This window comes from Bacillus rossius, chromosome 2 (assembly GCF_032445375.1).
Source record: "Bacillus rossius redtenbacheri isolate Brsri chromosome 2, Brsri_v3, whole genome shotgun sequence".
In the NCBI taxonomy this organism is placed as follows: domain Eukaryota; kingdom Metazoa; phylum Arthropoda; class Insecta; order Phasmatodea; family Bacillidae; genus Bacillus; species Bacillus rossius.
In genome coordinates, this window is record NC_086331.1 from 96,683,349 (window position 1) to 96,711,305 (window position 27,957).

Consider the following 27,957-nt stretch of genomic DNA (forward strand, 5'->3'; position numbering starts at 1 on the left):
ACATCGCTACATAAATGTGCAAGACTACTAAAAATTTGTGTATGTTATATTACGATCTTTTTTTACACTGTAGAGAACTAAATTTTAAACCAATTTTACTATAGTGTTTCTATTATACCCTCAGTTCACTGCAGTATTTTCCGGGAAAAAGCAATTACAATACCAAACTCTGCCATACGTAACGGGGTTGTTTATGAATAACGATAAATGCACACAATTCACTAAAGGAACTCATATCATTAGTTTCGGTGATCACGAAAGTCGTGTATTCGATCCCAACCACCAGCATGATTGAAATTAATGAGAATTGGGTCGACATCCGAATTATCAGAAACCTACTTTACATAAGGGTCACATCGTTACGAGGTCCGTCTACCTGTTGGGACAAGAAAATGGGGGATTTGTCTAAAACGACTTTATGAACATACGTTATTGCTGGTTTGCAATGGTTTTCATAGAATTACCTCAATAATACTTAACAAAGATAAATACATGAACACAGGGGGAACAATAAGCCACTATTAGCTGGTGTTAATGTTATATACACCGACAGCGCAGAATATTAAGTGAAAGGATTTTATTCGAAAAATATTACAGCATAGACAAACACAGTAGATTGACAGCGAAGACAAAAATGCTAAAAGAAAGTACAAACACTGTTATAGATTAACGTACATTTACGGACCTTTTAACGAAAAGTTCACCTTAAACAAACAAAGAAATCTTCGTAATTTCCGAAAAAACGCCGTACTTCCACATTCGGGTTTTGTTTGTTTCTTTAAAAACAGTTTAAACTCACACGTGGAAGAAATAGGTGTGTTTCTGCAATAGTCTTAACAAATTTTGAATGTTTTGCCTAAATACCAAAATTATTCTTGTGGATTTAAGTTCGAAGAAAGATAACTTGGTGCCCGTAATTTTACGAAGATAACGATAAATTTACGAAGATCCCTGGAATATTTTTAACCAGAGTTCTTCGTAAATTTAAAGCAAAAGTTCTTAACAGCGCAGAAGAATTTAATGACGAAACTAAAACGGATAATTTGGACAACAAAACGATGAAATAAGTTTTGCGACTTTACGAAAACTGGTTTAGGCCTGTCCGTCATCAGGCCTAAACAGACGCAGTCGCCTCCATAAGCAAAAGGCGGTGAGCGGAAGCGCAGCTTTCGGTGTGTTTCAAGACACTTCAAACGGAAACCATGTAGTTGTAAAGTTGGAAAATTTGAGTTCATTATAATTTACCAAGTTTTGGGCAGTTTGGTCGATAGCAAATTAAAAGGTTTTATGAAAAACTGGTGTGAGAATGACGTAAAAATAACTCCAAAAGTTTAGAAATTAAGCCATTACATGCAGTCTAAAAATTTATTTCCTTTTGTGAGAAAACATATTTCAAAACGCCAACAATTTTCCGGTAAAATAAGCATTTCAGACAATCAGCATGTTAATTACTTGGCTGTTAAGAGGACCGCTTTGTGTATGACCGCGCGCTGTAAAAACTTTACGCAAACTTACCTTGCTAGCGTAACGACGCGTTCGTTCCACTTTCCACCGAGGCGCGACTGTACCCAGGGCAGCCACTGGCGTGCAATTATCCACCCAATGTTATGCATATTTGTGTGATGAGCGCGCCCGGAGGTAGGCGCGGTTATTCAGGGGGTCGGCCCGCCGCCAAACTGGGGGCGCCCACACCGCATGCCCGCTCTCCCTTCCGGCGGCTGACGGCCGGCCGTCGGCCGCGAGCTCCCGCCACGGCTGCTACGGCTAGCACATCCAATCACAGCCTGCACATTGCCTGCCAACACATCGCCAACCCGCTCGCTTCCCGGCGGCTGACGGCCGGCCGTCGGCCGCGAGCTCCCGCCACGGCTGCTACGGCTAGCACATCCAATCACAGCCTGCACATTGCCCTCCGCCAGATCGCCAACCCGCTCGCTTCCCGGCGGCTGACGGCCGGCCGTCGGCCGCGAGCTCCCGCCACGGCTGCTACGGCTAGCACATCCAATCACAGCCTGCACATTGCCTGCCAACACATCGCCAACCCGCTCGCTTCCCGGCGGCTGACGGCCGGCCGTCGGCCGCGAGCTCCCGCCACGGCTGCTACGGCTAGCACATCCAATCACAGCCTGCACATTGCCCTCCGCCAGATCGCCAACCCGCTCGCTTCCCGGCGGCTGACGGCCGGCCGTCGGCCGCGAGCTCCCGCCACGGCTGCTACGGCTAGCACATCCAATCACAGCCTGCACATTGCCTGCCAACACATCGCCAACCCGCTCGCTTCCCGGCGGCTGACGGCCGGCCGTCGGCCGCGAGCTCCCGCCACGGCTGCTACGGCTAGCACATCCAATCACAGCCTGCACATTGCCCTCCGCCAGATCGCCAACCCGCTCGCTTCCCGGCGGCTGACGGCCGGCCGTCGGCCGCGAGCTCCCGCCACGGCTGCTACGGCTAGCACATCCAATCACAGCCTGCACATTGCCCTCCGCCAGATCGCCAACCCGCTCGCTTCCCGGCGGCTGACGGCCGGCCGTCGGCCGCGAGCTCCCGCCACGGCTGCTACGGCTAGCACATACAATCACAGCCTGCACATTGCCTGCCAACACATCGCCAACCCGCTCGCTTCCCGGCGGCTGACGGCCGGCCGTCGGCCGCGAGCTCCCGCCACGGCTGCTACGGCTAGCACATACAATCACAGTCTGCACATTGCCTGCCAACACATCGCCAACCCGCTCGCTTCCCGGCGGCTGACGGCCGGCCGTCGGCCGCGAGCTCCCGCCACGGCTGCTACGGCTAGCACATACAATCACAGCCTGCACATTGCCTGCCAACACATCGCCAACCCGCTCGCTTCCCGGCGGCTGACGGCCGGCCGTCGGCCGCGAGCTCCCGCCACGGCTGCTACGGCTAGCACATACAATCACAGTCTGCACATTGCCTGCCAACACATCGCCAACCCGCTCGCTTCCCGGCGGCTGACGGCCGGCCGTCGGCCGCGAGCTCCCGCCACGGCTGCTACGGCTAGCACATACAATCACAGTCTGCACATTGCCTGCCAACACATCGCCAACCCGCTCGCTTCCCGGCGGCTGACGGCCGGCCGTCGGCCGCGAGCTCCCGCCACGGCTGCTACGGCTAGCACATACAATCACAGCCTGCACATTGCCTGCCAACACATCGCCAACCCGCTCGCTTCCCGGCGGCTGACGGCCGGCCGTCGGCCGCGAGCTCCCGCCACGGCTGCTACGGCTAGCACATACAATCACAGCCTGCACATTGCCTGCCAACACATCGCCAACCCGCTCGCTTCCCGGCGGCTGACGGCCGGCCGTCGGCCGCGAGCTCCCGCCACGGCTGCTACGGCTAGCACATCCAATCACAGCCTGCACATTGCCTGCCAACACATCGCCAACCCGCTCGCTTCCCGGCGGCTGACGGCCGGCCGTCGGCCGCGAGCTCCCGCCACGGCTGCTACGGCTAGCACATACAATCACAGCCTGCACATTGCCTGCCAACACATCGCCAACCCGCTCGCTTCCCGGCGGCTGACGACCGGCCGTCGGCCGCGAAGTCCCTGCTACGGCTAGCACATCCAATCACAGCCTGCACATTGCCTGCCAACACATCGCCAACCCGCTCGCTTCCCGGCGGCTGACGGCCGGCCGTCGGCCGCGAGCTCCCGCCACGGCTGCTACGGCTAGCACATCCAATCACAGCCTGCACATTGCCTGCCAACACATCGCCAACCCGCTCGCTTCCCGGCGGCTGACGGCCGGCCGTCGGCCACGAAGTCCCTGCTACGGCTAGCACATACAATCACAGCCTGCACATTTCCCGCCAATCGTCGCCGCGAAATGGCACCGTGACCGCTGCAGGGACAAACCACATACGGTAGAGAAACTGCCCTGCCTTCAGCAGACTGTAATGAGTGGTTGTCTTTTTTGATGAATGTGCGTTTCTTTTTGATGGATGTATGTTTATTTACTGATGTGCGTAGCTTTTTATTAATGTGCGTCCCTTTTGATGAGTGTGGATAATTTCTTATAAATGTGAGTATTTTTAAATAATTTGCGCCTTTTTTTAATGAATAAGCCTCCTAATGTACATCCTTGTTGATGATAGTGGATTGAGCGTAGTCATGTTATTATTCAGGACTAAAATTTCGTGATTCATGGTCTAGAAGTAAGCGTAAAACATATTTTAGGAATGCTTGCATAAAAAATGTTGACTTAGCCTTGTAATTTGTAGAATTTTCCTACAAGTTTCTTCAATCTTATAGTCAGGTAATACTTTAATAGTATGCCGAGCAGTTTTGAAGCTCTCGTCCTATGTGCTCGACATTGGTCTGCAAGTTATGCCAAATATAAAAAAAACATGGCTTCATATGCTTGCCTTGTATCCCTGCAGTTGGTACTGTATTAGTCATAAGGTGCACAAAATACAACCACCAAGTTTTGGGGAATGGCAGTTACATATTTATACGAGTAGTAATAACAGATACGGAAGTAAATCCGCATTAATTAAAACACCGTTTTTTTTAAATAATACCTACACTATTAATTAAAATATTACAACATCAATGTAAGTACACAAATTGATCACACCTTCGTAAGTCTACATTTTAATTTTCCCACCGGAGCTCTGCTCGATGTTGTCTTTCTCTACTGCTCGTCTCTTACCACACGGCTCGGTCCCAGCATCCTGCTTCGCGCTGCTTGCACTGCTGCGCTGCGAGACCGTCCCCCGATGCTCTGATCCTCGAAGATCCGACCTTCGCTCGTCGCCCGTTATCGCTCGCCCATTGGTCACACACCCACCTCACTTCACTAGCCTCGAAGGTCCTCCACTCCATTTATATATTCCTAGCCTCGCCCTAGAAACTTCTCGCAGCCCTTCGAAGAACTGCGTCATCAGAATCACCGACTCAGCACTCGCAGCTGCGAAAACAATAGCGACCTAGTTACGCCACTTCACATAGACGAGGCTCTGGAAACGAGTTGAATTCTCGAGAAAAATAGAGAGAAGAGCAGCTGCTAATCGTATTACCGTGTCGGTAGAAAAGGGGCGGGCGCTAACTGCTTCGGACCCCTCCCACAAGCTGGCGTGCCGGCTGGCTGGCCTACCTCGTCGCTAGCAGCGTCGTAACAATATGTATTCTGTCAGACAATTGTCTTTTATAGATTCTTTATTCATAGCGAGGCTGGTTAGTATGCTCGTCAAAAGGTAAAGGGCAAAATAATTAATTTAATAATGTCTCAAAAGTTTTAAAACTACAATTTACAATTGGGCAAGAATTGAACTAATATACACAATCGATGTTATAATTCAATAAATGAATCAGAATGTTTTTATGAGTTTTGAATTATCCCTGAATTTTCTTATGTGAGTACGGATTTTTAAAGATGGCGACTAATAAGACATCGGTGGCTTACTGGTAGCTCGTATAGGGGACTATTAAGAGATTTTAAAGAATTTTAAAATTTTAATTTTCTTTTTTTTTTGTTTTATACACTTTAAAGTCTTCCCTTGAATCTGTAAAATGTTTCCACCGAAAATGTGAAATAACAATCATGTTTGGTTGATGTTATTCCCAAATTTTTAGCCTATATGCATTAATACACCATATAGAAAACGTAAATCTTTTCAGATTATGTCCGTACTGTAGACCTGACAGTTGGGAGACGCTCGTACTCTTGTTATTGGTCCTAAATTGGTTGTAAGACATATAAAGTATTTTAAGAAAAAAAAAATTTATAGTTCAGATTTGCTGCTCTAATATGCTTGTCATTATAGTTCGTTATTTGGGATGTAATACATTGTATTATGGCCACTGAAGACTTCATGTTTTGGTATATTTTAGCCCAAATGTTTATATTGAACTTGTCAGGCAATTTCGTACAGTACACTTAAGGTGGTTTGCAGACATATTATAAATACTGATATATGTGTCGTACTACATATGCTCGCAGTAAACCTTAGAATGCGTATAATTGTAACTTTTTTGTTGCCTTTATAGTATGCGTAAAGCATGTCTATTATGGTCGAACCTATAGTTTGAACAACATATATTATAGAGCACTGAATCAGAAGGCTAGTGAGTAATGTAAATTAATTTAGTTGGATTCTGGTATATTATCTTAAAAAGTATTAATAATACATTGCAACATAGTTTATAAGTTGCAGTAGTATATAAATATATTTCCGAGCTCCGGATCTAGAGATAACAGCTAGCGCTCATGTCCACCTTCTTCGATTGTAACGGCGGCCATCTTGGAAGACCTTGACCTTGATATTTGACTATAGCCTGTAACGTTGATCTTGACCTATACCCTCAGATGCCAACTTAAATCCCGCCATCGTCAAATCGAATTACACCTTACCCCCACATTGCAACCTACGTTATGGCAGCCATCTTATATATGTATGACATCATCGTGAGTAGTATATAATGGCCGGAACTGGCACAGGCTTCAGGCTGTGGATGTGGATGGGGTCAACGACCGACCGACCGACCTCTGACGTCACGGCAGCCATTTTGGACTCAAAAAACTCAAAATTCCTCAAAAATGACTCAAAATGACTCAAAATTCATTAAAATTTCTATTTTTCGAGAGAAAAATCCGTTTTATTCCCAGAAAATTCAAAAATTAGGAATTCGGAAACCTCAAAAGACTTCCTTAGAAAGAACTCAAATTCCTTATTGAGGCTTAAGCATCCATGTAGACAGCCTCCGAAAAACCTCTAACATCATCTAGGATTATGACGTCATCGTTCAAATTTCCGTTACGTCCGCCATCTTGAAAATCTTTATTTATTATCCCATTTTATTGAAACTTTTTTAAAATTAGAAAAAATTATTAATAAAATTTTAATAAAATATTACTTAAAAACACAGTTGCACTTTTCGTTACGGCCACCATATTGTATTCTAGAATGTTGCACTTTTCTTTTCGACCGCCATATTGAAAAAACGTAATTTTTATGCTAGAAAATGGGGAAAAATTTAAAGAATTATAAAAAATAATTAAACAAACTTTAATAAAAATTATTTACTCATGTCATGGAGTCCTCGATTCCAACCCAGTGAGGTCAAAAAATTTAAAAAAATGGCGTCAGATTCTTTCTCCACAGAAGCCGCCGGCAGACTGACCTCCCATTACCAATGCCAAGGTGTATATATATATATATATATATATATATATATATATATATATACATATATCACCTGCTTGTATGACATCATCGCCATCTTGTTTAGGTCTGCTGGAGACCGACATCTTGTTTAGGTCTACTGGAGTGCGCTACCATCATATTAGTTTAAGTTTTACCTGCTAAAGTGCAGAAATCATTTATTATAACTGAGGCATCCGCCATCTTGAAATTGGGTTGCCATCTTGGAAATCCATAATTATTTAGCTAGAAATTCGTGAAAAAATTCCAAAATTCACCAAAAAAAATCACTCATTAAAATAATGACTGAATCGTCGGTTTCCGGTCCATGGTTTGATTCTCAACCAGTGACAAATGTAACTAAATATTAAATAAATTTTAAATTATGTTCTAAATTACCTTTTGCAGAGTTTATTAATCATTCACTCTAAGAAATATAACTCAAGACAATATACCTGTCCGACGAATTAAATTAGCTGTCGAAAAGTCTAGCATGTAAGTCTAATTTTCGACACTCAGAATAACTTCTAAACAGCTCATGTACAAAGCCATACATATATACCAAGCGACTTTGGACCACGAGACCCGGTCATGAACAATGTCAGTCGTATAGACCAGACATTTCCGTACCTCATAACCTTCTTCGTCGTCAGTTACTATAACATATTTGGACCAGTCAATACAAAGTCTTCAAACTGTCAGACCTAATGTATCTTAAAATCAATTAATTATAATCAATTAGACCAACATAAAATGTTTTATGCATACTAAACGTCCAATCATCGAAAAGTAAGCACAATCGGAAGCTTAATCAACAAAAAGGGAGCACAATCGGAAGCACAATCATCGAAAGGAAGCACAATAAACTAAAAAGAAGCAAAATCTGAAGCTCAATCATCAGAAAGGAAGTACAATCTGTATCACAATCGGAAGCACAATCAACGAAAGGAAGCACAATCGGAAGCTCAATCAACAAAAAGGAAACACAATTAGAAGCTCAATCATTGAAAGTAAACACAATTCGAAGCACAACCAACGAAAGGAAGCACCATCCGAAGCACAATCAATGAAAAGGAATCACAATCGGAAGCACAATCAATGAAAAGGAATCACAATCGGAAGCCATCTTGCATGTTAGTGCTTCTCAAACGTCTCGTGGTATATTATTTGACTGAGTAATGGATGTTTATTTTTTGAATTCCAACTGATAAAAATGTTGTAATAGACAACACAAGGCTACGTGGCTACGTGACTGCGAGGCTATAGGATTACGAAGCTTCCATAACACAGGGCTACGTGACTACGAGACTGCTAGGTTTCGAGAATACATGACTACAACAGACTACAATAACACCATTGATGGTGAGAGTTCATTTATCTCATGCAAAATAACTTGCTTAAAGTATTGACGATTCTTGTCAACAGATGACGCCATTTGTTGCTTGCAGCTAAATATTATTTACTTATTTTATGTGGGATACGGGATGCTCACTAACGATCGCAAAAGAAGGATGGCTTCGCTAGGCACCAAGGAGAAGGAAGTTCGTCTTGTATGTTAGTGTTTCACAGATTTCTCAGAGCTTATTATTATATGACGGAGTAATGGTATTTTTGTTTGAATTCCACCTGATAAAATTGCAGGTGCTGCTTTGGTAACAGGAGTTCACTGATTAAATCTAAATCTGAATAAAATGACATGACTCATTAAGTAAAAAATCCTTCATGCAGAGATCGCTTTCTCAGAAATAAGCAGAAGCACTTGGAGAAACCACAGGAATAATTAGGAGCACCCGGAGGAAACCATTTTAATATTAACAACAATAATCGGGAGCACACTGAAAAAATCAATCACCCGTTTTCCTTAATAACAGATAATTACAGATAAAATTTTAAATAATTTTTAAAAAATATTAAAAAATTATAAAAAAATCTGTCTTCTATTAGAACTCTATCCTTGCTTGACAACGGAGAAGTTCACAAGCTGTCAGAATCTGTGTTTGTAATTTTTTAATATTTTTTTGGTGTTTATTTTAAATTTTATCTGTAATTTTCTTTTATCAAGGAAAACGTCTTTTACCGCGCACCTCTGTCCCAAATACAGCCTTGTACTACTCACTGGTCCAACGCATAAACAACACCAGGATGCTTCAGTCCCCGATGCACCAATCTGCGCTCACGAAATCCACCGTTCGCCATCCACTATCGCTCGCCAAGTAGTCACTCGCCCTCTTCACTTCACTGCTCACGATGGTCACCCCGAGTATCCGCCAGTATCGCCCCCAGCCTCGCTCACACGCACTCCGTGGTCGCCGGAAGACTCTGTTACTCTCACACTACACAGTGTCGGCCCGCCTCCGTCTAACAGTGTCGCCGACTAGAGCGAGAACTGTGGCGTCCTAGTTACGCCACTCCACGCAGACGGGGCTCTGGGAATTTGCCGAACCCTCAAGAGACAGGGAGGTTGGTGCTGCTCCTAATCGGATTACCGCAGAGTGACGGGCACTACCGGTCTGGGAAGTGGAGCCTCCCCTTGATCCTAGCGCGCCGGCCGACTGGCCTGCCTCGTGGCCACGCCTCTAGTATCTTCACAGAAGTATATTTATTTTATTTTTAATCCGAGATTGTGGCCTAAATGACGTCATCAGCTAGCTATAGTAAAATCTAACCTTTTAAAGTTTTTTTTATAATTTGTTGGTGTGTTTTTGTTAGTATTACCTCGGCATCAATAGGTTGGAACTGGTGACTACGAACTTAATGGTGTAAGTGCGTTTTTTAAAATTATTTAAAATTTTTTTTTTCAGTTACCTTTATTACAATACCTATACGTGTAAAATTTCACTTGATGTGTCAAAATTTCACTGAGGTCAAGGCCTATACCCAACAGCTTGAGTTGAATTATTATTTTATTCTGAGTTTTAGGCCAATTTGCTGAAATTTGAAGGCACCTACATTTTTGTGGAACAAAACTAGATATTTTCACTGGAATATGGGAAACTCTGAGTAAATGTTAGGAATTTCGAGAAATTTTGAAAGACATGATAGCAAAAATTTCCTTTTTGTATGTTCTCGAATCGCAATGATAGTGAAACTTTAATAATATAATTTAATGAATAATTAAGAATAAATATGATGTATAATTTACACCGCATTAAATTTGCTATGATGATGGTGTAGTAATGATAGTCGTGACGTTCCTATGCTTACCAAGGGAGGATGGTTATGCAATGGTGTTCCCATTACTTTCCGCAGGATGAATGTGAAAGAGACATCATAAACACAATGTTCTGCGCCCAGGCAGAAGGTTTGAAAAATTCCCTCCCCGGCCGGGAATCGAACTCTAACCCCTTGGCTCACCAGCCAGGCACGCTAGCCATGGACCATGTGGGCGGACTCAGTTTACTGTGCGTTTCTAACTTGTAAAAATGTTTCAAGTACCAAAATAATATTACCGTTCGTGTACACTTATGAGAATACTAATGCTCCAGTCATCCTAATGGCTGTGTGGTTAAAGGCATTGCTCCGAGTTGGGGAGCTGAGTAATGTGGGTTCGATTCCAACTACCTGCAAGAAAGGCTTACCTTATTTGAAAATATTAATGGCCCTTCATAACGATTAATATAAAGTGAATTTTACAATAATCAGTAGCATTTACTAAAATAAATATAGAACTGGCGGGCTGCGAAGGTACAAAAAACGAAAAACGGTGCGGATTTTTGGAATAGTAGGTGGCCGAGCCAAAGATAAGCTTCCGGTCATAGGTGTCGAGCGACGGACACACCCGAACAAGAACGAATCTTTACGATTGGCCAGCCACCACTGAGCAACCCACAAAATTTGTAGTCACATAAGAAATACATTGGGCTCGTTTTTCCCAGCTTACACTACTCCCAACATAGAAGAACACATTGACGCACAGACGAACTCAACATGACAATAAACAGATTACGATGACTGCACGGATGAACACATAAGGCTTTCTAGGGCAAAATCATGTTAGCCTTGAGTGATCTGGCATCAATGGAAAGCGGAAATGGGGACCGACCGGGCAGTCTGTGTTGGGAGACTGTTGTCCCGCCACGAACAGCCTCCAACCGTCGCTGACGTCACTCAAAAATCACTACTCTTGCCGTCAGCTCCAGTAAAGCGCGGTCTTCTGTTAATCCTGGGCATACACAAATAAAATAAAATAAACTTCACACAGTCGAATGTCGGTGCGCAACACGCTCATGTCATAGTTCTGTTACGCACGTGACTCGCGGCCAATCAGGTGGGGAGGGTCGGGCCAGAAGAATGGCCGGACTTGTAGCACAGCCCACGCGTGCTCGAAAGAGGCAATAACCAAAGCCATACCTACAATTTGCCATAATGCATGCTCCTAACATTCAGACGTAGCCTGCACGCAAATTAGACATTACTTCTCGTCGCACTAAACGCCCGTGAAGCTGTGGAAAATGTCTGGGACGCGCCCGTGGCTGGAGTTTCACGTGGATGTCACGCCTGGACTTCGGCGACGACCTTTTTTTTTTTTTTTACGCCCCGAGAAGAGAAAAGGTCCGGAAAAAGAGTTGACGGCACAGAGGGAGAGGGAGGAATTAAAAGAGAGTGAGAGACGAACGCTGAAAAGGAGAGGCGATAAGGAGTCGCCCATTGTGAAGGACTTTTGAACGAACACCTCTCGTTGCACGCGTCACAGACAGACACACAGACACACAGACACGCACAAGAGCCTCGCCACCGCACTCCTGCACAGACAGTCGTGCGCTCAGACCTGCTTGACGAAGACTTCAATGGAAGGACGGCTTGGTGGATGGGAGTTGGGTTTGGGGTGGGGAGTCCAAATTATAGTTTCCACCCAAAATTTAAGAACAGCGCCCCACCACCCCCCATTGTTCTAGCTCCAGCACAGCCAGAGTTGCATCTTTTCTATTAAGTTCTATCCATATACTACAAGGATAGTCACTTCCCCGTAAAAAATGCTCCGCCTGTCCCGTTCATCGTTCCACCGCAGCGAAGAACGGTCAAAAACACGTCGGCGTCAAAGCGAATGAAAACAACCAGCACACAACTTGTAATTGACGCTGCGTTATTTTTCAGTATGTAGTCCACAGACATAAAAAAAATAAGTTTTGCTTACGCGTAACGAAATTTTTGTGACAATAACGACGAATGCCATCAAAACTTTTGAATTGAATTTCGTGGAATTTTAATTATTTCTTAAGGAAACTGCTTTCTATATTAAATTTAATTTTTCAAATAGAATAATTGATAATGGCAAAGAAGCAAAAAAAAAACGAATCAATATTTTGAACACTAAGCAGAAAACATTAAACAACATTAACTTATCTTACAATAAACATCATATTATGAGTCCAAAATAATCATTTGTAATAGAAAGGTGCGCGCTAATATGAAGTTGTTCATCATAAGCAACATACAAAGGAATCATACGAAAAACGGTATATTGTTTACTTATTAAACCAGTTGGACACTTTCGTGGATGTAGGTGTTTTAAGTACCTACACATTTAGAAACTCGTTAAATATCTCTACTGCACGCTGCTTTCATGTTTTCTATGTGTTATTCTTTCTTCAATGAATAAATGAGCTAAATATCTCGTTGCTGTCTATGTCAGTAATGGTTAACTTTATTATTTACCAAGGCTAGTTACCTATTTTACTCAGATTACAGCTATTTTTTAAAATATTTATTTAACATTGTTTGGTGTGGAGTTTTAAAACCAATGCCGGCGAAAATAGCCCGTTTGATTAGTTGCAAAAGTCTAAATATTCACTACTTTGTTAAATGTTTTGGAATAAAATTTAAAATATATATAATTGTTGTTCCAAAATAATAAATTTTACATTCACTTTCACAGATTAAATTAAGTACTTTGATTTATTTGGATTCGAATAAAGTCTCTTGAAAAAACACATACTATTTATTGATGGTAAAAACTAAGATTTCTCTATCAAAGTCATACATTTGATATTAATTTTTCGCATCACTTTTATGGTCTAACAATGAAGCGTTTAAACTAATGCAAAACACTCTATTTACGTACTAAAATTTATTCAACAGTTTTCCTTATTTACAGATATTTTGTCATTCAAGGAGAACTCCAAATAAAAGGTGTTATTTTTAATTTTTAATAGTAGCTCAGACATGACACAAACTGTGAATAATATACAAAAATACCTATAGTATGTTTGGCGTCATTATAATATTTTGATATTTAAAATGTTGTTTAAGAAATAACTGAGGTAGATATAATCAGAGCATAGAAGGAAAGAAATGCTGGGCCACGAGTAATATATTTTGAAACCTAAGTCAAAATTGCCCGCAATGTATCATTATCTCTCATAGTATTCATGTTTCATAACAGACGTAGCTTTCATTAATATTAATAAAATCTGTAAAACATAAACATCTATGCTTCCACTGATAATAACAAACTAACTACGCAATATTATGTGATTTGTTAATAATTTCGAGTATATTTAAAGAAATTATGTGAAATAATGTCAGGTAGTAGTATGCAAATATCGGTACGGAAAGAGGCTTCAAGGATGTGGAACCTGTGCAGCCTGTCTGCCATCTTAGATTCTGAAGTCACGGCAGTCAACTTGGATGACCTTGACAATTGAACTTGACCTTGACATTTGACCTTGACATTAGACTTTGACCTTTGACCTTGACCTTTGACCTTGACCCCGGCGGCCATCATAGAACCGCCATCTTAGATTCCGCCATTTCAGATCATCCATCTTGATTTTTAGAATATTCCGCAGTTTTGAATTCTATAACTTTCTGCCATCTAACATTCCACTCCCTAGTGTAGCAATTTTTGTTACGGTCACCATTTTCCATATCTATTTTTATCTAATTTTAAAGTAAAAAATTTATAATTCATAAAAAATAATTAAATAAATTTTATTATAAATAACTTCCACCATTTTGAAAATAGTCCGCCATCTTGAAAATACATAATATTTATCCAATTTTAATAAAAAAAATTAAAATAAAATTACTTAAATACGATTTTGTTAATTTGACAGGTGACATTTAACTTTGTCCTTGAACTTTGATCTTGAACTTGGCATTTGACCTTGACTTTTTAACTTGACTTTCACTTTAGTTACCATCTGTAATTCCACAAAATTTGAAGTTCAATGTAAAAGATTGCCTGTCAAAATAATAAAATCGTATTAAAATAATTTTCTTATAAATTTTAATTTTTTCTATTAAAATCAGATAAAAATGTACTTGTTTTTAAGATGGTGGACAATTTTCAAAATTGCGGAAGTTCTTTGTATTAAAATTTAATTAAATATTATTTTTTTATAAATTTAAATTTTTTACACTAAAATCAGATAAAAACTGATTTTCAAGATGGCGGCATAACGAAAATCGCAACACTAGGGAGAGGAGTGTTAAATGACGGAAAGTTCTAGGATTGAAAGTAGCGGAATATTCTAGAAACCAAGATCTGAAATGGTGGAATCTAAGATGGCGGATTCAATATAGCCGCCGGGGTCAAGGTCAATGTCAAGATCAAGTTCAAAGGTCAAATTTCAAGGTCATCCAAGATGGCCGCCATGAAGTCAGAATCTAATATGGCGGACCGGCTCCACAGTCCTTGAAGCATGTATCTGTAGCCCCATTCCTATTCTACTTTAGATACTGAGAACTTTGACAACTGAATTTGATAATTTCAAACGTTGTTATTTAATGTAGAATATTAAATATTAATTAAAATTATATATATATTTTTTTAGAAATAGAAGATTACATAATATACTCAATACTTATATATAACAAACATATGGCTATAGTCCATCCACGGTAACGTCGGTAACCTCCTACTTTTCTAAAGCCCTGCTTTTCACCGGATCTACTTTAATGTCACTATGTATCCTTCCGCCGTATGTAAACAAAAACATTGCCATGTGACAAATGTCAAATGGTTTGTTTACAATCACCAGCTGTCAAAACAATGTGTGTGTGTGTGTGTATGTATATATATATATATATAAGTAATTTGAATATGATCTAAGTATACATGTATATGTTCATAACATTTATGATACCCAATGGTAAAAATATTAAAAAATAAGTTTGTTAGCTAAAGAAATAACATATAATTTAAAGTAAATTTTTAGGAGAACATATAAATTTACAACATTTATGTAAGCAATAAATATCATCCTTTAGTACAGTTCAACACAGTTTTCTGCATCTGAAAAAAAAAGTATTGTAAATTATACATCTGGCTGTCCATCTAAGCAATCTGGAAAAGACTAAGGATTGAAGGTTTAATAAAATTTACAAATTCAGATGAAAACATTTAAAAATGAATTTTCTTCATTTATTTAATAAACCCCTACCATTTTGCCGGTTAAGGCCACAAATAAAAATATGGTTATATACATTTTCCTGAGTATACTTATTAGACAAAATCATAATTTTATGAACAGTAAAATTGTGGTAAAGAATTGACAGTAATTTCTATACCACTTATATGCATTATTTATTTGTGGCCCTGGATGGGGACTGGCTTTTTGTTTTCCAAGTAAGTTCACTGAAAAATGAAGACACACAACAAAATAAAATGTTTCACATACACCTATACGAATCCAGAAATGAAATTTATTATTAATTTCATAATATGTGTAATATAAAGTTAATACATAAAGTTCCAGTAATCAACATACTTAATGGGAATGCATAAAAGAAAAAAAAAATGTTTCAAACCCCAATACATACAGTTGCCCAGGTGTTTATAACATACAGACCTCAATAAGAACACCCGGGTAAATCATCAAGAGGAACTGCCAGTACTTCACTGTCTCCATCTACTTGCTGTGTCGTAACCTCAAATTCTTCGCTGTCACTGTCTTTACTTGAACTATCCTCGCCGAGGTGGATGATGAGTGGAGGAATGGTGCCGCTGTCTATGTGGACTTCTCTCTCCCAGTCTGCTTGAATTAGCTTCTCCACGTGATCCACACACCTCGCCCATCTAAAAAAATTAATGTATACAGTAAAACCTCTATATAAATGACCGGTTTATAGCAAAAACCACTCTATAACAAAATATGTTTGTTTCTGTCAAAACGGCATAGTAAACAATGCATGGCATGCTCTTTATTACATACAATTTTGAACTCACTCCACAAGAAACTATTTTTAAACACAACAAAACTCATTTAATGTGTTTTCCTCAACTATCAAAGCTATTATTTAATACTTGAAGTAACATGTTTTGTTTTATGTTATCTGAAAAAAAATTTTATAGTGGTTTATTCAAGATATAATAAAGCTGTTAATATTTTCTAAGTTATCAATAAAGGCTTAGAATGCATATGATAAAATATTTATTTCATAAGTTTTGTGTTTGTTTTTGGTTAAAATTTTTCCCAGACAAAAACAGTGAGACATAGCGAAAATTTAATTTTTTGAATAGTTTTGATGATTTACTGTATATGTATTTCACTATAATAACATAACTTTTGAAAATACTAATGTGCAAGAACTACATGTGTAAATACCTATTCAAGTTCGCTAGATGAAAATATTCAAAATTCTCTACGTTGAAATTTTATCTGAATATTGAAATCTGCCTACAGCACTGAACCCACCATAACTTTAAAGTCATTGACACAAGATTAAGCATAACAGAAAGTAATATCACAATTACTAATAAATACAAAACTATTTATGGAAATGAAACAATTGCAAATGGACTGCAATTACAAAAAAAAAACCTTGCAAATAAGTCACCACTGTTAGATCTAGAAACTACACAGATATGTATGAATCACATGGGAATAAAATTACAAACACAAACACAAACACGAACACAAACACATACATGCAACACATTTTCAAAACGACAACTACACAAATTCAAACCACTTATTTTTACCAATTGTTTTAAAACTGTATTACTGGTATATGAATATACACAAAATGATAATCACACTATACACACACTAGCACACAAAGTTATCAAAAGGAATGGTAGGACCAGGCTGCTAGGCAACAATACTTACGTATTATGTAAAAATGTATGGTAAGGGTTTTGCTGAAGCTTGAGGAATGTTCTACAGGAAAATAAAACAATTTCTACTTCAAAAGGAATACCCCATTGGTCATGCAACATGAAAATACCTCTCTGGTGTGGAAGCATCAAGAGCCTCTTTCCAGATGGCTGCAACTGCATCATTGTCAAATCTCTTGGCCCGCCCCACGTTACTATTGTAATGGTGTTTACATTGAGCCCAAACTAGTTCGATTGCATTATAGTGGCAGTGATAGGGTGGGAGTCGTAGAATTTCGTGGCCATAGTTACGAGCCAACTCGTCTACCTCATATCTGAAAAGTGTGTTAGAACAAGGCGTATACGTAATTTTTTGCAACTATCTCACTTTTAAAGAAATGCTGTAAAAAAAGCGAAATAATATACCGTATTCGGGGCTTGTTTTGTTTAGCTATTCTCAGCAGCTCCACTTTCAACAAATTATTTTCATGTTTTATCTCATTCTTCTCCAGCCACGCGATCAGTGCATCCTTGGTCCAGTTCGTTGTAGGTGTTTTCTCAACCTACGTTATGCCAACATTTAACTAAATACTCAAGTAGCTGATAAGAATTCATGACAGTAGAACCCTGTTACAATTTTACTGCTTATAAAGTTTTCCTGCCTATAATGTATTATTTTTCAAGTCCAATATTTTCCCTATAAGGACAATGTATTTAATTCCTGGATATAATGTTTCACAAATTATGCGTTTCGTGCTTGTAATGTTCACTTCATAAAATTTTAGAAGACGAAAAAAATTAAAAGCCTTTGTCTATACTGTCTATGTATATGTGTATGTTAGCAGTTAACTGTCTGTTGACACCCTCGGAAAACAAATAAATTCATAAATTTTTAGCCATTCTGTGTGTTTTCAAATGTATTCACTTAAATCACATGTTCAAGTGGCAAAAGAACTGGACTTAAGCATTTCCACTGTAAACACTGTCGTGAATTATGACAATTATACAGAAATGAGACAATTTTACAGCAATGAGACAATGTGTAAGTAAAGACAAAGCAGATAGAAGCTGGAAGCACCATGATGTTAAAGAAAAATTGTTTTTGGCTTGCTACAAGCAAATTGGAGCATCAAATATATCTTTATGCAGCTTGTTGAGTCCATTGGCAATAAATCCACACTAAAAAGTACTAAATTGAATTTCCTGCTTATGTTTTTTTTTTTCTTGTAGCCCCTTAAAAACAAATTATAACAGGGTTCTACTGTACTTATGCAAAGCAAACATGTGTTTTGGCATATTGTCGTAATGAATTTCTAAATTTAACAAAGCATGTTAGTTTAGTGACTAGAAATTTTTTTGAAAATATTATTTTATTTTATTAAGTAGGGCAACAGAGCATTCATAAAGTGGGTCCTTTTACCAAACAAGTAATTATGTCATTTTCAAATGCTATTTGCAATAAAAAAAATTTTATTTGGTATTTCAAACCCTCTACTAAATTAGTTTGCACTACGATGTAATTCAATTACATTATATATATATATATAATGTAATTCAATTACATTATATATATATATATATATATATATATATATATATATATATCTGTGTGTGGGTGTGTGTGTGTAATCAATTTCAGCTCAAACATTATAGTTTATAAAAATGTAGTGTAGGCATACTATTAAGATAACAATTATTGCTGGCAAAATGTATTAGTCTCGAATATTCGTACTTATACACAATAATAAACACATGTAAATTTATCACATTACAATTTGAGCAATAAAAAGACACTGCTTTACCATTGCACATACCTGGGTGCTGTGATATGAAGCATTGTCCATTATGATGACACTGGGTTCCTCAAGATGCACCAACATGTCTTCAAACCACATCAAGAAAGTTTCCCCATTCATCTCGCCATGGTAGTCTGCAGTCTTCTGACCTGAAACAAAAAGTAATCCTGCTCCTGGCACAAAGCCAGTGCGCCCTCCAGCATTAACAACAATAAACCTTTTACCATCTCCAACAGTACGTCTCTTCGCAGATTGTAGACTCTTGTCCTGCCATGACTTTCATACAGTTCCTGAAAAATATATGAAATGGAAATGAAATACTTTGTATTGGACCACAAAACAAATTTTCAAATAAATTAATGCCTTGCCTCTCTGGAAAATCCATGTTTCATCAACAAATATGAAATTGGCACCTCTTTCTTTTTCTTCTTTATACTTTCTCAAGAAATCTATTCGCTGCAATACTATGTTTTCATTCTCTATCAAAGCTTTTCGTCCATCAACAGTTGTCCATGAAAATCCCATCTTCTTTAACAATTTATGAAGACTTGATCTTCCACCATAATAATCTATTTGTCTTTCCCTGATTTCTTTCAAAATGGTGTCGACTGTAACATTCAAACCTGTAAATTTATTGCATACATTAACAATACATGAAATAACAGAGGTACACAAAACTAAGCGAAACCACAACCCCGTAGAAGATAATTTAAGTGTAAAATTTACATTTATTAAATAGTTTTAATAAACTTACATTTCAAAAATACTTTTAAATTAATTTAAATTTTGTAGTTTGCTTAGAGGAATTCTACATTGCAGTATTTTTGTCTGCAATGATATGACGATTATATTGCGCGTTTGTATTGAAGTTGTGTAAAACATTAGTATTTCAGCATTCAATTTAGCAATCAATAAGTTACAAGCTCTACACTGTGTTATAGGTAAATGTTTTGTATCGTGTATCCCATGTGATCCCTAGATCTTTATGCATGAACCTGTACATCCTATTGATCGTGTGGTGCATGCTTTTTTTCATTTATTCAGATCAAAGATCCTGAACATAATCAAATATTGTGGTATAGCAAGAATAACTATCATAAGTTTAATAAAACATATATATTTTCATTATTATTCAACTTTAAATCATAACTCATTACTACATCACAGGTTTTAAGTTTTGGTTTTGTACAGGATTTTTAAACGTAATAAATTAGAAAAGCAAGCATCATCAATCACAGGATCAATATTTGCAGGATCATGCGATCAGGATCAATGTATCGAATCGGATACGCGATACTAAACTTTTACTGTTTTATAACCTTCTGTTACTTCATACACTAACATACAGTTTGTCTGGCTAAGTTGTGTTTTCATATGATACTTCATTACAATGAAGTAGGCCTATTGTTTATAAAATAACAATACCCCTATATTTTCTAAAGGGTTAGGCGGGGCATGACACTATTTTGCAATAGAATATATATTGTACTGGACCCTGCCACACAGTACAATTTAGCCAATTAAGTATCCCAATTTTTTTTTAATAACCATGCTTGCTTAGACCACAACTCACTAATTTGTAACCAATTACTGCTAAAGCGCACAACTGGATATTATTGATACTGGAAATAGTCATTATTTAACCTTCTGATACATCATAAAAGTTGAGGTTATTTAATATGTATACTGTGTATAACGATATAAACATTACTTGTAGTTTTAGAATGTAACAATTTTCTTTCTATCATTAACCTAACCTTAAAAGGACGTGTACCTATTTCATATGTTGCACAATATTCTATATATCAATACCATATCAATAAAGAAACCTAACAAACCACCCAAAAATGTTAAGTATTTTTAAAGGACAGATGATATCGGGAAAAAAACTGAACCGGTCAATCTGCATATGGATATATGAAATGAATACAATTAAGTAGGGCCTACCCCAGTGATATTGAAACTACTCTTCAGTATCAAATTTTTACCTTCAGCGTACATACTGTAAATTGCATTCCTGATTGCATTTACTGTGAAATCGTCGACTGTGTCAAGTGACTTTCCTTCCTGTGGCCTTTTTTTCCTCTTTTTTCCTGGTGTTGAAACTTCTTCAATGTCTTTCTTGTAGTACCTAACCAAAAAAAAAAAAAAACATTTGTCATAACACTTTTCCGGGGACCCGTTCACAATACGCAGTTAGGCAGTGTTCCAAATATGGCATTTTGTCACAAATATTTGCTTTGTGGTCACTAAATGGAAACATGACAGACTTTGTCCACGAAATTAATGAAGTGTTTTTTTATTTATTTTGTGATCTCCCAAACAGATGAAAAACTAATTAAATGCAAATTATAAAATCACTCCCTTATGTTATAGTTAAACCTATCATAAAGTTTATAAACATCGTTATAAACAAACGTGTATCACACCCATAAAAATACTTGAAAGTGCCTATATTGTTATTGTTAGGACCTGAGTAGGCCTAATATGATTTTAGGTTAACTTTTCAACAGAGACGCCACATGGCGGTGTTGTCTCACACCAAAAAATATAAATTGGAAATAAAACACAAAAAACCTCGTGAGTTAAAACACAGGCCGACAATACTTAGGACACAGTCGATATTTTTTTTACGTGCATGAAAACGAAAAAAGCCTACTTACTTGAGAACAGTTGACTTTGCGATGTTGAGAAGAAACGCGGTCGTCTGCGTAACGTCACATTTCTTCAAGTCGCCTTTCCTAATTAAAACATATAAGTTCTGAGCGACGTTAATGATGTCCATCTGACGCTGCGAAGAAGTAGCTTTCCCCATCCCGGAACCAATTACCATTACAGCAATCACAAGAACCACACAAAATATCAAAACGATAACAAATTCCATCATTACAATAGTAAATAATAAATAATATTACAAAGTTAAAATACACAATATTAACACAAAATCCTGAAACACAAACTGTACGTTATTTCACGGTCAGTAATATATTAAAACACACTGCAATATGGCGTAAAGAGTGCAGTTTGCAGACAAACGGCTGAAAGAGAAAACAAACAAGTGACTTAACATTATTAATGCGCGACCACGGTTTCGGCACGTAATATTTTTTTACCGTTAACATAACGTTTTTATTTCACCAGAGATTTAAAAAAATGTTCAAACTTAACAAATACCCAAACAAATTCTTAAATACACGCGGAAAGTCAAAAAATATATATTTTGGCTATGGAACTATTTCGTTCTAATCATTGCCAACACACCACTTCTCTCACTGTTTCATTTACACACATGCGAGATCATTAATATTAATAATATTGTACATAGATAGTTACTTTTTTTGTAAAATTTTATTTAACATCATTATACGGTAATTTAGTGTTAATGCATGTTTAATATGCATATGATGGAAAGTATTTTTGCAAACGAACCAAACATGCTGCATCCTGGTGTGTTTTTTCAAAGGTTCGTTTAAAAAAGTAGGAGGTTACCGTGGATGGACTATACAAGCATTATAGGTTAAAGTAAATATTATGTTGACGTCGCCGGGGTTGATCCCGTCGGTGGTGGTTGAAGTCCCGGCTGCTCAGATGGGCGGTAGAGTGGGTTCGAGCCTTGTGGCCTGGGTGATATAGCCTAGCGCAGGTGTGTCACTCTCCCGGAGAGTACCGCACGTTCCTGTCGTGGAACGAGATGACGAACCTCAAGAGTTCCTCGCCGTGGTTGCGACCCGCGTCGGCCGAGGCGACCGTCCGCTAGCACGCGACTCAACTATGCTGCTCCCGCGGCAGCTGCGCGACTTGCGATCTGTCGTCTTTGGCCATCCGCGCGATGACCCAGGTCGCAAGACTATCTCTCCCCCAATCACTCCCCTCATCCTGGTGCGTCTTGCCAGCGTTCCCGCAGCTCTTTCATTTCGTTCAATTTCCCCCCTTTATCGCACTTTTCCACACACGTGCACATCGGGGCAAATAGGTGGCAATGTGCAACAACGGTTTAAGAGACTGGGAGGAGCACTTGGGGCGACGTCAATGTATTATGCATTAAAGTGGCTGAAAGAACCAAGAATTAGTAATTATATAACATTATTGGCAAGTATTTAGCAACCAAAATTGGCCATTAATGCTAAAAATATATGCAAATGGTTACAAGTCAGTTGAGTGCATTATCTGGGTTTTCATTACAGTCTCATAAATAATAACTTGACGGACCTTAACATATTGTTGTCATCGATATCACGAGAGAGACGGATGGATGTGCATGAATGAAGAGATGTTATCAATCGAGCAGTGAATAAGTAAATTTCAGTGGTAGGGAATAAATGCAAGTCTACCTCGAGAAACGTAACATGAAAGAAACTTATATTCTCTTAAATGGTAGGCATAAAATATTCACTCTGTGTTCAAAAAAATATTTATAAGATTTTGAAAACTGTAATTTCAATGCAATAAACTGACACTAAAAATAATTTTGTCATGTTGATTTTGTAAACATGTTCATTAAATTCTGAACTCGAAAAAATTTATTTACGTAACTTTTAATTTGTTAAAACATATTGATAGGGATAACGGCAAATACACTTGCATGCAGACCTTACTTGATTGAAAAATTATTAAAACCTATATTGAAATGTTTTAGTAATGAAATAAAACGTGAACATTTTCAGATGTTAAATATTTGTGCATATATTTTCAAAAATGTTTGCGACGTAGGAAATATACACCGCCGAACATAAGCAATAAAACATGCCCGACAAAATAACCAAACAAACACACAAACACTATTCAATAAATGTGACTTTATATTTATTCGGTCTATTGGTTCGGTATGGTTTTAAGAAAGAACAATTTTTAGTCGTGTTCATATGGTGTGACTTTCGAAAAATTTCCACCTCGTTATTCGTTTCAAGATCCCTAAACCACACAACTTTTACTATTTCTGAATGTTATATACCTACATACATTAACTCGTAAATAAAACGTGTCCCATTCCTGGACCTCAAGCCGAGAACAGTTTATAGACTAGCAAACAATGGTTCTTAGTTTAAAAAAATAACAAAACTCAAAAAATGTCGTAATTGTCGAGTTATTGGCTCTTTTTTTAAAATTATTCTATCTCCACCCTGCACCAAATTATTAGATACTCTTACAAAAAACACTTTGATACGAATTATAAACAACCCCCACTATTGAAAATAATTCTTAATAAAATAATTTGTGCTATAATTACAAGGGGGAAAACTATTTGGATGACTTATGCGGCAAAAGATTTTTATTCGGATAAATTTGACTAGTCATAATGTAAAAAAATGATTTTGCTAACTTAGCAACTTAGTTGAAAAGATGACTGATAAAGCAAATAACTCGCTAAGCTATATATATATATATATACACTAGCTGCAGTACCCAGCGTTGCCCGGGCTGAACACAGGGTGAAGGGGAACTGTTTAGAGATCAGATGTAGTTAGTAATTATCTTCTTAATTTGAATGTCAAGTGTGCAAAATAATTTATATCACTTTCAGATCCCGACAGACGTTGTTCTGCCAGTTTATAGTTTTTTACCTGGTCTGTATGTAATCTAGACTCTATAAAGCAATATAGAAAAAAAACGGAAAAATAAGGGATTACTAATATTGAAAAGATTCCATTATATAGCTAATGCTCGGCATGCATTACAATGCCTCATTCAGTTTTGATTTGTAATATGTTTGAAGTAGTTACACATATACAAATAATCTATCCATGTCTCTAAATATATATTTATCTCTATCTACATCTATAGTCCTATATATCTATGTATCTCTCTATCTGTATTTATCTCTTCATATCTACATATATACCTCACACTATCTCAATGTATTCTATATGAGGGTACTGATTGCTTAGTTTTTAATATCACACGCGTGTTTTTTACTTGTATGGGAAAATTAAGAATGATAAGGCATCTAGTGCGCGGCAAAAATGTCAATAGGCAATAGGAAATAAACTTCTAGCGCCTGCAGCACTGTCAACACACACTTCGTACGTGTACTGCATGTTGTATCTAACCCTCTCCAACGCATTTGATTCTAAATTGGACTTTAGTAAGGATTCCTAATGTTATTGATGATATAATATAGCCTATAACCTTCCTCGATAAATGTACTATCCAACACTGAAAGAATTTTTCAAATCGGACCAGTGGTTCCTGAGATTAGCGCGTTCAAACAAACAACCAAACAAACAAACTCTTCAGCTTTATATATATATATATATATATATTCAAACTTACCTGAATAAATATAATTGCTGCATAAGCCGTCAAAATAATTTTCTTCCACAAAAGTATATAATGTTTTATTTTAGTTTGAATGGTTATCAATAGTAAGGTTATTCATGATTGCGTAGCAAAGAAATTAAGTCACAGTATCTAATATTTTGGTGCATGGAGGAGATTTAAACACTTTTGAAAAAACATGCCATTATCTCTAAAACTAAAACATTTTTTTTGAATTTTGTTGTTTTTATTTATAACCGTACTTAGTTGGCCTATCAACTCTTCTATACTTGACTCTGAGCGATGGGCCATCCTGTATCTATATTATTTCGTATTGACACGATAATTACCATTATTTTGCACAAATTACTTTCAGACTTAAAGGACTGTATAAAATACAGAAATAAAAAATCTTGGTTGAGTTCGTTAATTAACAAAAATCTGATGAATTGGTTTTAAATGGGATGATTTTATCCAATCCAAATAATCACTTAAACTCTCTTTATATGAAAAGTTCTGCGTCAGTAAAAATTTATTTATGTTCCTTAGTATAGTATTAACACTTTCGTTTTATTTATTTTTTTTTTGCAAAAACCTTTAACTACAGACATGAAAAAAATAGGAGTGAAGAAAATTTTTTTGCACAGTTTGTTGTGTAGACACAAAACAATATCCGCGTAAAGTTATTTTTAACTTTTCAAATATTATCTAAAACTTGCAGCTGTAACCACTTTTAAGCGACTAGCTCTAAATCCAAAGGGTTGCCATAGTCAGGTCCCAGACGAAAATATCATTTATCTCTTCGAAACCATTCCAATGTGTTGTAAATTTTTTAAATATTACCACAATCATTTTGCTTACTTTATTTTATAACTACAGCCGTTAATGCGAGGGGCTAATTAATTTTTTAACGTTTGCTTATAAGAGTTTATTAATTGGTGTTTCATTTTCATGGGAGTTTTGACTTGCAGCACAGCACAGAACCTAACTACCTGTTCTGGGCTGATTTCAAACTTATGGTCTTGTCCATATTACAAAGAACATGCAAAACATTTTGGTTGCATGAAATATGCGATCATGTTCTATCGATCCTTTTGAAATATTCGAGAACATAAAGGTTGATGTTTATATAAAGTTGGCAGAATGTTCTATATGGTTGCCTTAAGCTGTATTTATGCGGGCCTTCGTTTATTTCGAGCTGAAAAGGGATTTGTTTTGTTATATACAAAAGAAAAAAAGGCAGATTACTATTTTTTTTTAATAAAAACATTCAGTGAGTGGTTCCCAATAAGAAAATAAAGAGGACTTCTGTTTGACAATGTTACATATTGCACCATAAACTCATGTCGGAAAACAGGCTAATTGTTTCTATGATTTACAAGTAGCCTAAACATTGAACTTAATAATAATTACTACTAAGAACAAGTTTACATAAAAATATGAAGGCATGCTTCTGTCGTATCCATAACTTAGTATTTATTAGTGCAACTAACATCTTGTATGCTTCATAATTATATTGCTAAAGCTCGAATAAACAATTTTTTGCCAGTGACACGAATATATTAACTTAACAACTTAAGTTTATTACGATTTTTCCCGAATGGAGGTGAAACAAATAAAAATTTTAAATTAAATATTTCAAAAGTTCCATTAATTTTAAAACATAACTTATTCCACTCAGTTAGATGTATTACAAAGTCAAAATAAGAGCGAATAATTAAAACCTTAAATCAAACTCCATCAAACCAATCAGTTGACTGTCTTTATATCAGATCCCAAATGTAAGGTTAAAATATTATGTGGATTTATAGCATTATGTCAGTAATCGGTATACTTAAATTGACAGACATTTAGAAAGAGATATTTTAGTATTTAACTTTTTAATAGCACTGGAATATCTTGTTTACAATTAACAAAATATTTTAATTATTTTCGGGAGTCGACACACCAAATTACGTTTCAGCATCAGTATGTCAAAAAGCTCATCCTGTAGCAACTTTAGTTAGTTTAATAGTTCTCTTGGGAACTTTTTACATTAAAATAATTAACATTGCATAAAAAATATAATATTATTTCAAGTAAAATTTAGCAAATAATCATTGTGTACAAAACAGAATGTACAGTTTAGTTAAGTTACACGCTAAATATTTTAAATTTAAAACTTTTATCAGGGTCATTTTTTAAACAGTAATTATGTAAAATATTTTTTATTTTATGCTCCAACCAAAATGTTGCAGCAAATACTTACAGGCTTAGCATTTCAGTTTACACGTGGACTAATATCACTAAATTTTTGGTTCTTAAAAAAAATCTCAGAAAGTTTAGTGCATTTAAAATTAATAAAACATTTATTAAGTTGTCTAAGGTGTTGTGCAACAGTGGATAAGTCCACAGTTATTTTATGCTGCCTATAAAACAAAACATATATTTCTAATATAATCTTTAATCCTCAATAATATGTCTGAACAAAAAAACAAGACATTTTTCTCTTTTGCTGTACAATTGGCCAATACTAGATTTACTAGATGTTCATAGACCATACCATATCGTTGATGCTAGGTCAATACATAAATATAGCACTTTTTTGTTTTATAACGAGTGATATTTTAGGCAATTAACTGACATGTGATAGAAGTGACACTTTTTTGGCAATTAAACTTCGACTCGTAAGTATATCGTCAGGGGTAAAACGGCAGAGAG

General features: G+C 37.3%; 1 protein-coding gene across 5 annotated transcripts; it reads right to left on the bottom strand.

Annotated features, from left to right (window-relative positions):
* Positions 1 to 15,439: 15,439 nt before the first annotated feature.
* Positions 15,440 to 21,959, bottom strand: LOC134529493 (uncharacterized). Of its 5 annotated transcripts, none has more exons than XR_010074613.1 (6): positions 21,666 to 21,958; positions 20,991 to 21,133; positions 19,021 to 19,625; positions 17,633 to 17,769; positions 17,338 to 17,541; positions 15,440 to 16,186 (listed from the first exon to the last, which is right to left on the bottom strand). XR_010074613.1 is itself a non-coding variant. In XM_063363637.1 (6 exons), exons 3-6 carry the CDS (start codon positions 19,120 to 19,122, stop codon positions 15,961 to 15,963), a joined length of 669 nt encoding a protein of 222 aa, XP_063219707.1. In that variant the 5' UTR covers positions 19,123 to 19,151; positions 19,227 to 19,625; positions 20,991 to 21,955; the 3' UTR covers positions 15,440 to 15,960. The 5 variants fall into 5 exon arrangements, 4 of the variants coding, with proteins under 4 accessions (XP_063219707.1, XP_063219705.1, XP_063219708.1 ...); XM_063363637.1 differs by having other exon boundaries at positions 19,021 to 19,151; positions 19,227 to 19,625; positions 20,991 to 21,955; XM_063363635.1 differs by having other exon boundaries at positions 20,991 to 21,955.
* Between the last annotated feature and the right edge of the window lie 5,998 nt (positions 21,960 to 27,957).